Raw genomic sequence first — 12,298 nt, 5'->3', positions numbered from 1 at the left:
CTGGTCCTACCACACTCTGTCCAGGGTTAATGGTTTTCTCTGGGCAGACTTTCAGATGAAGGCTCTTAGGTCAAACTTTAAGTAGTTCTGCATTTTCGATTTCAGCTTCAGAGCATCCTAGCTCTGTCTGGCTCATTTGGCCAGTAGGAGACTTTGATGATGACAGTGGCACCAATCCAAGGGGGTGGAGAGCCTGAACCAGCAGGTTTCTGACCTGTTGCTATGAGAAAGTCATCCAGGACATCATGGTCCTGGGGGCAGAGGCTGGTAAAGGAATCCTGTGGCCAATGCACACATTCAGATCTTTCATGCCCCTGGACGTTTACGTAGGCCAGTCCCTCCGCCTGACACCTCCTTATTTTTCAGGTCTCCGATAGCTGAGGTTTCTTGAGCACTTCGCTGTGCACCGTATGCACTCCTCTGAGGTTGGTACTGTCATTTTGCAGATGAGAGAACCAGGCAGAGAAAGGTCAAGCACCTTCAGATCCGGGGCCACCTGCGTGCGTGCAGGGCCCGGGCTCCTCCCTGCCGAGCTCTGAGCTCCAGCGCCGGGTGACGCAGCTTCCCAGCCAGCCCCCTTGGGTGCTGTTCTTTGCAGGACGATTTGAAGGCATCACGTTCTTGAGAGTTAAAAAAAGCGGGGGGGTGGGGGGGCTGACTTGCTACTTCTCCCAGAAGAGCGAGTGCTGGGACAGTTGGCTGTGAGCTCCTCGAAGGCAGGGCCCACATCATAATCATCTCTGTGTGAAACAGCTGGCACTTGGGGGCTCCGGTATGGGCTTGTGCTCTTAAACAGAGGCGGGCCCCCTAGATTCCAGTGCTGACAAACAGACCACAGAGATAAATCGAAAGGAATTATGGTTGATCTAATTCAATATAGACAGTTCTTGTGTGTGTGTGTGTGTATGTGTTTGTGACACCAGTCTTTGGAAACAATGTCAAAATACTGCATCACCTCTGTAAAGTGTTTTTGGGCACTTTTACATTCATTTATAATAATAGCTACTATTAATTAAGCACGAATCATGTGCCAGGCTCTGTACTAGGTGTTTGACATACATTATATCATCACGTAATTTGTTTTTTAAATTTTCTAAAACTTTATTTTGTACATTTAATAATTGAAAATATAAACAATTAAAAAAGAAAAAGAAAACACAGTTGAATAAAAACATACATTCCTCAATTAAATGTACTGGATACCTATACATTTTCTTTTTTGAATCATACAATATGTTACACAATATATTTTGTTCACAGTAACACAATCATATAGTATTTGTCCTTTTGTGTCTGGCTTGCTTCGCTCAATATTATGTCCTCCACATTCATTCATGTTGTCATATGCTTTATGACTTCATTTCTTCTTACAGCTGCATAATATTCCATTGTGTGAATAGACCAGTTCGTTTATCCATTTATAAGTTGATGGATACCTGGGTTGTTTCCAACATTTGGCAATTGTGAATAATGCCGCCATTCGTTTTTCCCAAGACCTTGAGAAACTAGCAGGAAGCAATTATTCTCCTTGTCTTTTTTCTCTCTTTGGGTTTCTTTTGGTTGTCATCGTGTTATTTTTTAATAATTTTTTTCCCAGGGGAGGAAGCTGAAGTCTGGACAGCCCATTGCCTCCATGGCTTCCCTTTTATTAGGGACTGAACAGCCAGTGGGAGGCGCAGGCTGGGATCTCCTCTGGCTCAGGGAGATCACGCCAGCTCCAGGCTGGGCCCCCAGGTTTCCTGGTCCTTCCCCTGCTTTGTGTTCTTTGGACCTGAAAACTTCAAGCTTCAGAGGAAGTTCAGCGAGTTGATCCTCATGTACCGGGAAAAGAGAACATAGAGGTGGCGGAACCAGAGGAGCTGGCTGCGATGGCAGGACATGGCTCTCTAGAAGAATCAAAGAGGACCACCAGTTAGAGGGCATTTGCACTTGAGCTGTTTCTGTGATGTTCAGTTCTGGCCCCCTCACCTTCTCCCTCTGGCAGCCCTCACGCTGTAGCCATATCTGGCCTCTTCCTGTAACCCCTGAGCCCCTCTGGCTTGGCTGCTCCTTTACTGCCTTCTACTCGCCCCCTGGGATGGCAGCAGGCAATGACAGTGGTCACCAGTGCCCTCACCAGGGGCTGCCAGGAAACCAGCAGAATAGTTTACACGCCTTGTCTCAATTTTAAGAATGCTGTGTGCCAAGTGCTATTGCTATTATACCTAAAAGAGAAAATAGATGAGGAGACTCTGATGAGTTTTTCAAAAAGCTAGTAGGTGGGGAAGCTGATATTTGATCCAGAGCCATTGGGTTGATTCTAGAGCCTATGTTCTCAATCACTTTTTTTTCCTACTATCTCCCATTAACAACAAGGCAAGGAGATGATGAGAGATTGAATCACTCCCCCCACAAAGTCACGGCCAAGTTCTAACCCCCAGTCCTGTGGATGCAAACTCATTAGTAAAGAAGATCTTTGACAAGGTCAAAGCCAAAATGAATCGGAGTGGGCCTTAATCCAGTATGATGGGGGGCCTTAAAAGCAGAGGAAATTCAGACCATGGTCAGCCAGTAGCAGCCAGAGTAGGAGACACAAGGACACAGAGTGTCATGTACAGAGGTGGAGCTGCATTTACAAGCTAACGAGTGCCAGGTACAGCTGACAGGTCGTCCCCAAAACGCTACAGACTTTGGAGAAAGCGTGGACTTCCTGAAACCTTCCTAGATTTTGGACTTCTAGCCCCCAAAACTGTGAGTTAATAAATTCCAGTTGTTTAAGCTGATCAGTCTGTGCTATTTTGTTATAGTGGCCTTGGCAAACTAAGACAGATATTCTCCCCAAACTTCATGAGTTAGGTAAGCATGTAAGATTGAAATCACTATTAGAAGAAGAAAAAAATGGAATGGTACACCTGGGGATGGGTTCTCTTTCCCACCTAGTGGGGGAAATGCACCTTATCTAATTCAGACCTAGTGTAGCTCAGTTTCATTTAAGCAGAATAGATCATAGCAACTGATTTAACTAAATATAACATATATAAAGCCCTTGCCTGTTTTTTTCTAAGCACCACAATTAAAACTGCCTCTAAGCTAATATTATTGCAAACCTTTTATATCAAGGTTTGAACTCATTTCAAAAGGTAAGTACTTGGGGGAAGGGAGAAGGGGTAGTGTAGCAGTTTGATGTTATCGATGAATTCCAAAAAGAAATAATGGATTATGATTGTAAACTGGTCTTTTCCTCTGGGCATATGAGATTCTATTCGATTCAGTATCCAATAGAATACTGACCCTCTTGTGTCAGTAGGGTGTTAAGTACCTGCCCCTTGGTGAGTGGGGGACTCACAGATACAAGGCATGGCAAAGGACCGAGATGAGGGTTTTTGATGTTGGAGTTTTGATGTTGGAGTTTGATGCTGAAGCTGGAGCCCCAGGAAGAGTGACAGAGCCATTTGCCTGATAGTCTACAGCTGACCTTGTGGAGAAAACAGAGGAGCTGAGCCCAGAGGAACCCAGGAAGCCTGGACCCTGAAGACGTCAGCAGCCATCTTGCTCCAACATGTGGAAATAGGCTTTGGTGAGGGAAGTAACATATGCTTTATGGCCTGGTATCTGTAAAATAAATACACTTTATAAGATCCAACCAATTTCTGGTATTTTGCATCAGCACCCCTTTGGCTGACTAATATAGGTGGGATATATGGGAATCCCCTATATTTTTAAATAAATATTTTCTTTTTTTGTTGTTAATTTTTTGCTGTTTTCCCTATATTTTTGATGTACCATTTATGTAATCTAAAGCATCTTTATTTATTTATGATATATTTTTATTTATTTTTAAAAGATACATAGATCACATGAAGTGTCTTTAAAAATAAAAAAATTTAAAAATTTTTAAAAAAGGTAAAGAATTCATTTCATATTCATTGTAAGAAAATATATAACTTGAGAGATGTAAACATATCTGTGATAATCAAGCTTTAAATGATAAATGGAATTGGGACATAATTATCATCATAGAATATATTCAAGTAAAAAGCAAAATGGCATACAGGAAATAGCCAACTGGAAATACAATTTAATTTTTTAAATGAAATTTATTATCAGAAACAAAAAAAATGGATATGCAAGCTCACACAATGTGTTAAAATTTTGATGGCCATATAAAATGAAGTGTTTACTTTAGAAAAACACTGGGAGTAAGGACTGAATTTTGTAGTCCAAACCACACTTGATTAGTCTACTTGTAGTACTTACCAGGTTACAAGAGTTTCCCAAATTAGGCTGCCTAAGTGGGTTATTTCTTTAGATCCCTAATCTTTAAATGAGTTTTAGCACTTTTTCAAAAAGATGGACACTTGTAGGAATTACATATTTAATGTCAACTTCATTTTTTTTATAAACTGTAATTTTTGGTAAGTGGACTTGACCCAATGGATAGGGCGTCTGTCTACCACATGGGAGGTCCGCAGTTCAAACCCCGGGTCTCCTGGACCCATGTGGAGCTGGTCCATGCACAGTGCTGATGTGCACAAGGAGTGCCCTGCCACACAGGGGTGTCCCCGCATAGGGGAGCCCCACGTGCAAGGAGTGCGCCCCGTAAGGAGAGCCGCTCAGCGCAAAAGAAAGTGCAGCCTGCCCAGGAATGGCGCCGCACACACAGAGAGCTGACACAACAACATGACGCAACAAAAAGAAACACAGATTCCTGGTGTTGCTGATAAGGATAGAATTGGTCACAGAAGAACACACAGTGAATGGACAGAGAGCAGACAACTGGGGGGGGGGGGCGGGGAAGGGGAGAGAAATAAAAAATAAATCTTAAAAAAAAAAACCCCAAACTGTAATTTTTATTACTATATTGTATTTTATATTTCAAAATTTCCAAGGGAATACTAAGAAATATATAAATTATATATAAAGTTTTCTATTTCTGCTCTCCCCCTTAACATTGTATTAGGAGCATTTCACTAATTATCCTTCAAAACTATGATTTTGCTGGTTATATGGTACTATATTGTTCACTTGCCAAATACTAATTTCTTTTTTGGCTATCATAAATTATACTAATGAACATCCTTCCACATAAATTTCTGGACACATCTTTCTTTGTTTCCTTAAGATAAAATTGTGAAAATAAAAACTGTTGACTCAGGGTAGGTATAAATTTATTTGAATTATGCAAGCAATACACTATTATATTATTAGAAAAAATTTTAAATTAAAAATGAAATCCCACCACTCAGAGGCCATCACTGTTAATATATTTAGGAAGTTCTTTGGCTTTTTTGTGTGTTGTGTATAGAAATGTATCACACATTGTATATACATACATTGCTCTCTAACATTTTTGTTTTTTCGCTTAATGTATCAAGAATATCGATGGGTAAGTACAATTTCTGAGAAGACTTTTGGCTTGTATAAGACTATTTCTTCCCAGGCAGGTTTTACAAAATTTCCATACCAATATCCTTTAACTCTCCGAAAATATGATTCTTTCTACTTTCCTAGCAAAAAAAAAAAGTTATTACTTTTAATTTTATCACTGAAATAATTCAGATGTTCTGATCTCGTCAAGATGAAGCAGTAAATTCATGTTTCCTGTTCCAAACACATACCAATGACAGAGAAAAACGTAAAGGGAAGACACAGAAGACATGAATGGGCTCAAAAATCAAACAGCGCTTTGAACCAAAGAAACAGAACCATAAAGTGCAGCTGTGGGCTCGGGGTGTAAAGAGGCTCAATGGAGGCACTGGGCTGGGCGGCCGGACAAGGGCCCCAAATGCAGCTTGGAGCCAGGGCAGGGTTCCCCCACCCTGTGAAAGGAGGCTGGGGGTAAGTGCTGCCACCTGCTGTCGCTGGCTGGAGCTTACAGCCTGTTGAAGGACTGCAGGGCAGCACTCAAGCAAGTAACTGCTGGCGCTGTGATTGCCATTTTAAGACATTTCAATTCTGGCCTTCTAAATTTATTTTATTTATTTATTCCCCCCGCTTCCCTCGTTCTTTGGCTTGCTGTCTGCTCTCTGTGTCCAATGGCTGTGTGCTCTCTGTGTCTGCTCTCAATTCTGGCCTTCTGGGAAGGATAGGATAGGATATCTGCCTAACACATGGGAGGTCCAAGGTTCAAACCCCGGGCCTCCTTGACCCGTGTGGAGCTGGCCCATGTGCAGTGCTGATGCGCACAAGGAGTGCCCTGCTACACAAAGGTGACCCCCGTGTAGGGGAGCCCCACGCGCAAGGAGAGCTGCCCAGCACGAAAAAAGTGCAGCCTGCCCAGGAGTGGTGCCACACACACGGACAGCTGATGCAGCAAGATGATGCAACAACAAAAAAAGACACACAGATTCCGGGTGCCGCTGACAAGAATGCAAGTGGACACAGAAGAACACACAGCAAATGGACACAGAGAGCAGACAACTGGGGGGTGGGCGGGGAGGGAAGGGGCGGGGAAGAGGAGAGAAATGAGTAGAAAATAAATCTTTAAAATTCTGGCCTTCTAGCAACTGCAAAATCTCTCAACAGGGAGGGAGAGCACAGAGGAAGAGGGGAAAATCCTTAAACTCAAACTCAACAACCAAAAAATACCTTCATCCTAGTTGCAAATCAAAATTCCCCCAAAATTAAAGTAATTTAATACAAAAGAAGAAAGCCAACAAAATCTGCAATCAAACCACAAATGTATTCTAGATGAAAATCTTACAGAACAGTCTGTCAAAGACCAAAAAGAATTATGTTTAGAATGTTCAAAGAGCTAAATAAAGGAATGAAACCTGAAGAAAGAATACTACATTACGAAATTAAAATGAGACGTGAAATGAAAGGGATGTAAGATTAAAAATTAGAAATTTTGGAAACAAAAACAAAATATGAAACAGAGAAAATGTTTGAAAGAACAATTAAGCATAAATCAAGAGGCCTCAACATATATTTAATAGGCATCCAGAAGAGAATGGAGGGAATTTCATTCAGGGGCTATATGGAGAGAAAATAGATGAGGATTTTCCAGAATGGCTGAAAGACACAGGAATAAATATAAACAGATCTACCCTGGACATACTGCAATAAGACGGCATAACCCAGAAATTCAGAGAGAACCTTAAAAATTAACTCATAAGAGAGAGAGATTACCTACGTATGAATAAGATTATGCTGATAGCAGTAGATCCCGCCCAAAGATGGGAAAAATAACTATCAAACTAAACTTTTATTTCCAGCTAAACTCATTTAAAAGACAGGACATTCAAACATTTAAAGGCTAAAAGAATTGGCTTTCCTTAGACCTTCACATGAAGAATTCTAAAGAATATGCATCAGTAAGAAGACAAGTGAACCCAGAGGGACTGTATTGGGATATAAGAACCAAGTATAATATTTTAAACCACAACAAGAGAATGGGGAAAGGGGGTTGACGAGTGGGTAGTTAAAATATGCTAAAGTGTTTGTGGTGGGGAGAACAAATACTGAAAAACCCTGTTATGGATGACATTAAAATGTAAGGAAGTAGCAATGCTTCACTATGTGTTTGTTAATTGTAGCAAATGTACCACAGTAAGAAAGGATGCTGTTTAAGTGGGAAAGTGTAGGAGAGGGAAAGGGTCAGGCATATTGGGAATCCTGTATATTTTTTATGTAACATTTATGTAATCTAAAGCTTCTTATAAAAAAAGGAAAAAAAAGAAAAAATTTAGGGTAACCCCAGAAATTCCATCGATAGCTTCTAAAGCAGCAGGGAGAGAAAGAGAAAGGCTTCGAACAGAAGGCAGGGAAGGTGTATGTGTGAGGGGGTATATCAGTAATTACAAATAAAAATGGATCAAATATATCTTATATTTATATATATTTCATAGCAGAATTTTAAAAAAATCTAATTAAATGCTGCTTCCAGAAAACACAACTAAAAATCACAACCAAATGTTGAAAATAAAGGGATTAAAAAATAAATTAAGGGGAAGCGAATGTGGCTCATGTGACTGGGCTCCCGTCTGCCGTATGGGGCTCCTGTCCCAGGTCCTGTTCCCAGGGCCTCCTGGTGAAGGCGTAGCCAGCCCACACTGCAGGGAGCTGGCCCATACCACAAACTGACGCAACAAGATGATGCAACCAAAAAGAGAGACAGAGGAAAGACAAGGAGAGACACAACAAACCAGGGACTGAGGTGGCTCAAGTGACTGAATGCTTCTCTCTCATGTTGGAGGTCCCAGGATCGGTTCCTGGTGCCTCCTAAAGAGAAGATGAAAAGACAAGCAGACACAAAAGAACACACAGAAAATGGACACAGAGAGCAGAGAGTGAGCACAGGTGGTGGGAGTGGGGGGAATAAATATAATAAAATAAATCTTTAAAAAAAAGCATGCAGATGCTAACCCAAAGAAAGCAAGTATAGCAATGTCGAAGGACAGAAATAAAGGTAAGAACAGAAATCAATGAACCATAAAATAAACAAAATTAATAAAACTGTCAGCATCTAGCAAAGTGTCTATTAGTATGTATAATTTTTTTTTTTGTAGAAAATTTAGAAAATAAAGCTAAGCAAAAAAATGGCAGACATATCAGTATCTTGAATTTCTAACAAAACAACTCTCCCCGTGTTTACTCATTGCTACCTTTCTCTCCACAGTGGCCTGAGAAGTGCACTGGGGATTGATTCTCCTCAACCTGCCTCTCTCCAGCTCTGGTGCTCAGAATCACTGACAGCTAAGAGCGTTCCCTCCCACAGCACCAAGGCCTGGCTCTTCCTCGGCAGGCAGAGAGGCTTCTCCCCACCTGCTCCTTCCAGGGGATCCCCGACAATCTGAATTCCGCTGAGACTCCAGCTGAGTCATAGCAAAAAACCTACAAACCGAAATGCCCATTACTGAGGGATTTGTTATCTATTTTATAGTACCACTGTGCCATGGAATAAGAAGCAACCATTGCAATTCTCTTTGTAGAATACTTAATGACATAGAAAATGTTCAAATACACGATTAAAGCAGATTTTAAATAGTAGGGACTGTGTGATCCCATTTAAAAAAGTATATATATATATATATAAAACTAAAAACAAAAACAAAAAAGGAAAAAAATAAGAAAATAAAAATTAAAAAGGAGGATGTGTATGTGTGTGTGTGTGTGTATAATAGAAGGACATATTCTTAACATTTTGATTACCTCTGAGTTGTGGGATTCCAGGTAGTTTTTAATTTTCTGTTTGATGCTTTGATGTATTTCCAGATTTTCTACAATGAGCACATCTTATTCTTTACTTTCTAAAGCATGTATTATTTTTATAACCAGAAAAAAAGGTAAAAGTCATTTAAAATACGTGAACCCCAGGGTTTTGCTGGCAAAGGTCTAAACCTCTGGGGCTGGGAGCACATAGGGCTCAGGCAGTTAAGCGCCTGCCTCCCACATGGGAGATCCCGGTGCCCCCTGAAAAAAACAAGTACATACAACAAGCAGAAAGTGCGGGAAGACTGAATCAGGGAAGCCACCGTGACTCAGTGGTTGAGCACAGGCTTCCCACAGAAAAAGGAGGTCCTGGGTTCAATACCTGTCTCCGGTACCTCAAAAAACAAAGTAAAACAAACAAAAGACTCTGGGGCAGATGCTGAGGCCCCGAGGAGGGAATTTCGAGGAGTCAGGGGTCCTGGGGCACAGATCTAGAGTCGGGGGTGTCCAGGAACTTGCAATCCTCACCTTGGCTTGTGTCACTTCTTCTCTGGTGAGCACGAAGAGGACATCCTGGGCGTGAAGCAGCGACACAAGCAGGTCCAGGAAGGAGACGTACTTGCGTAGCACGTTCACGGACTGGAGTGTCAGCACGGAACACCCTGGGGGTGGGAAGAGAGGGGAGAAGAGAAGAGTCTCCTGGTATCCACGCAGATTCTCCCTTGAGCACCCCTACCCTCCTGCTGAGATTGAGTCACGTCCCCATAGAGACAAGTTCAAGTCCTAATCTCCGGAGAACTGTGGGTGTGAATCCGTTTGTAAATAGGACCTTTGAAGATGTTAAGGTGTAGACTCATTTGGGAATAGGATCTTTGGAGGGTCCTTTTGAGATGAGGTCAGACTGAATCCACATCACGAAGTCCTCATACACAAGAGGAAATTCGCAGACAGTCAGTCCTTAGAAGACACGAGTCAGTGGAAATCATGGGAGCAGACACAGGAGAGAGGAGTGGCCATGTAATGGAGGATGGCCGGAGTGCTGCAGAATCCAGGGGAAACCGTGACACAATAGATTCTTTTTTTTTAGTAGGTACCAGGGATTGAACCTGGGACCTTATTATGGGAGGCAGGCTCTCAACCATTGAGCTACATCTGCTCCCACAATAAATTATTGTTTAATTTGCCGATTGTGTGGTATTTGTCATAGCAGCCCCATCAAACTAAGACACATACCTCCCTTGTGACTCAGGGCAGTGGCTGTGGAGTTACCAGAAGCCTCTGCAGAAATGAAGCTATTCTTTGCCCATCATTCTAGCAGACAGGAAGGGTGAAAGGGCCACTGCAGACCTGGCAGACTGCCTTCTAACCCTACATCCCCTAGCAAGATAAGGTTGGCTGCTAGAGGTTGGGATCTGGCTACTTCAAGGCCAAGGGAAAGGTGAGGCACACAGGAATTTCTCACTGGATGGGGAGGCCAGAGACCTGGTTCTAGCTCTGTCATAAAGAACTGACAAAATAAAAAAATATTAAAAAAAAAATTCAAATTAAAAAAGAACCGCAAGACTTGGGCAAGTCCCCTGACCTCTCTGGGACTCGATTTTCTCATCTGTAAAATGGCGCTGGAGTGTGGAGTCTGCCTGTCTCAGCTGATGAAGGAATCAAATGTTCCAAAGACCTCGCAGGCTTGGTCAGCTGGGGATTGCCTAGCTCAGTGCCCCACTCAGATAGAGCATGCTGCTTTCAATTCTTTTAAGGTTCTCTGAACTCCTGCGAGGGGTGTATAATAGCCCCATTTTACAGTGTCCTGCAGTAAAGGGCCAAGTGGGGCCAACTACCTTCTGGTGAGTTAGGAAGAGGTAGGGGAAGGCTGTGGTGGGCGGGAGGCACTACGGTGGTTGAGCACAAGAACACGTGGTCCAGAAATCTCCTGTGCATGAAGTTTATGAAGAAGGGGTTGGATTCAGAAACAAAGAAACAACTAGAAGAGGAAGAGAAGAAAATCATTGGGAAGCAGATTTGGCTCAACTGATAGAGTGTCCACCTACCACATGGGAGGTCCAGGGTTCAAACCCAGGGCCCCCTGACCCATGTGGAGCTGGCCCACACGCAGTGCTGATGCGCGCAAGGAGTGCCATGCTATGCAGGGGTGTCCCCCGTGTAGGGGAGCCCCACGTGCAAGGAGCACACCCCATAAGGAGAGCCGCCCCGTGCAAAAAAAGTGCAGCCTGCCCAGGGATAGTGCCACACACATGGAGAACTGACGCAGCAAGATGATGCAACAAAAAAGAGACACAGATTCCCTGTGCCGCTGACAAGAACACAAGTGGACACAGAAGAACACACAGAAGAACAATGGACACAGAGAACAGACAACTGGGTGTGGGGGAGGGGAGAGAAATAAATAAAAAATAAATCTTAAAAAAAAAAAATCATTAGTGAAGTGCACTGGTACTTGGATTTGCCAGAGTTTAAAGAGAAAGAGAGTCTCATAATAGAAGAGTAGAGCAGTATGCTGTGTGAAGATCTTCTCTTTGGAAGAATGTCATTCGGAGGATTTAATCCTGAGGCTGAGAAATTAATGCATCAGATGAATGCTAAGAACAAAGCAGAAGACACTGAAGAGCAAACAGTTGATCTCAATGTCTCCAATGAAGAAAGGGCTAGAAGAGACAAGACCTTGGTGGGAACAATTGGGAAAAAAGGTGGCCAAGAAAAGAGATTATGAAGAAGACAAAAATGAAAGCATAAAACCAATTAAAGCAAAGAAGATGTTCTTAAAAGCCCCAAGATTGAAAAAGAATGCCTTAAGTTATGGTTCTGGGATGCCTCATGAAAGTTATATTTTGTAACTCATTCCAACAGTTTCTCTGTAGTTACTAATACTACAGTCTTTATTTGTAAAGAAACGTACCATTTTATAATATATAACAGATGTGTGAAGGATGTTATACATCCTTTGCTTAATAATATTTATTGGGAATGGGTTTTTAGCCCCTGATCTTCAAATGTACATGGATATGTCCTAAAGACTTTCTGACCCCAGCTTTTAAAAATATAGCTCTCTAATCACTGACTTGAATTAACTCACATAAATTAATATCAGTGTTTAAATTGCCCTTATGTTTCTATTTTCAGGTTAAGACCAATACAGGGAAGCAGATATGGC

At 42.1% G+C, this 12,298-nt stretch overlaps 1 protein-coding gene across 7 annotated transcripts in view; it reads right to left on the bottom strand.

Annotated features, from left to right (window-relative positions):
* Positions 1-12,298, bottom strand: part of PIGL (phosphatidylinositol glycan anchor biosynthesis class L) — a 116,392-nt gene that overhangs the window by 27,494 nt on the left and 76,600 nt on the right. For 4 of the 7 annotated variants that reach the window (XR_011646768.1, XM_071210293.1, XM_058283406.2 and 1 more), the window contains exon 5: positions 9,661-9,794. Coding sequence is in view for 5 of the 7 variants with exons in the window: in XM_071210293.1 (XP_071066394.1) it covers positions 9,661-9,794 (134 nt within the window). In the remaining 2 variants the exon portion in view is untranslated. Of the gene's footprint in view, positions 1-1,076; positions 1,887-3,454; positions 3,592-9,660; positions 9,795-12,298 lie in introns of those variants that run through there. The other 3 variants (XM_004446506.5, XM_004446507.4, XR_009182300.2) reach the window with 2 other exon arrangements.

This window comes from Dasypus novemcinctus, chromosome 21 (assembly GCF_030445035.2).
Source record: "Dasypus novemcinctus isolate mDasNov1 chromosome 21, mDasNov1.1.hap2, whole genome shotgun sequence".
In the NCBI taxonomy this organism is placed as follows: domain Eukaryota; kingdom Metazoa; phylum Chordata; class Mammalia; order Cingulata; family Dasypodidae; genus Dasypus; species Dasypus novemcinctus.
Note: the sequence above shows the minus strand (reverse complement) of the source record. Positions and strands in the feature narration are given on the sequence as shown.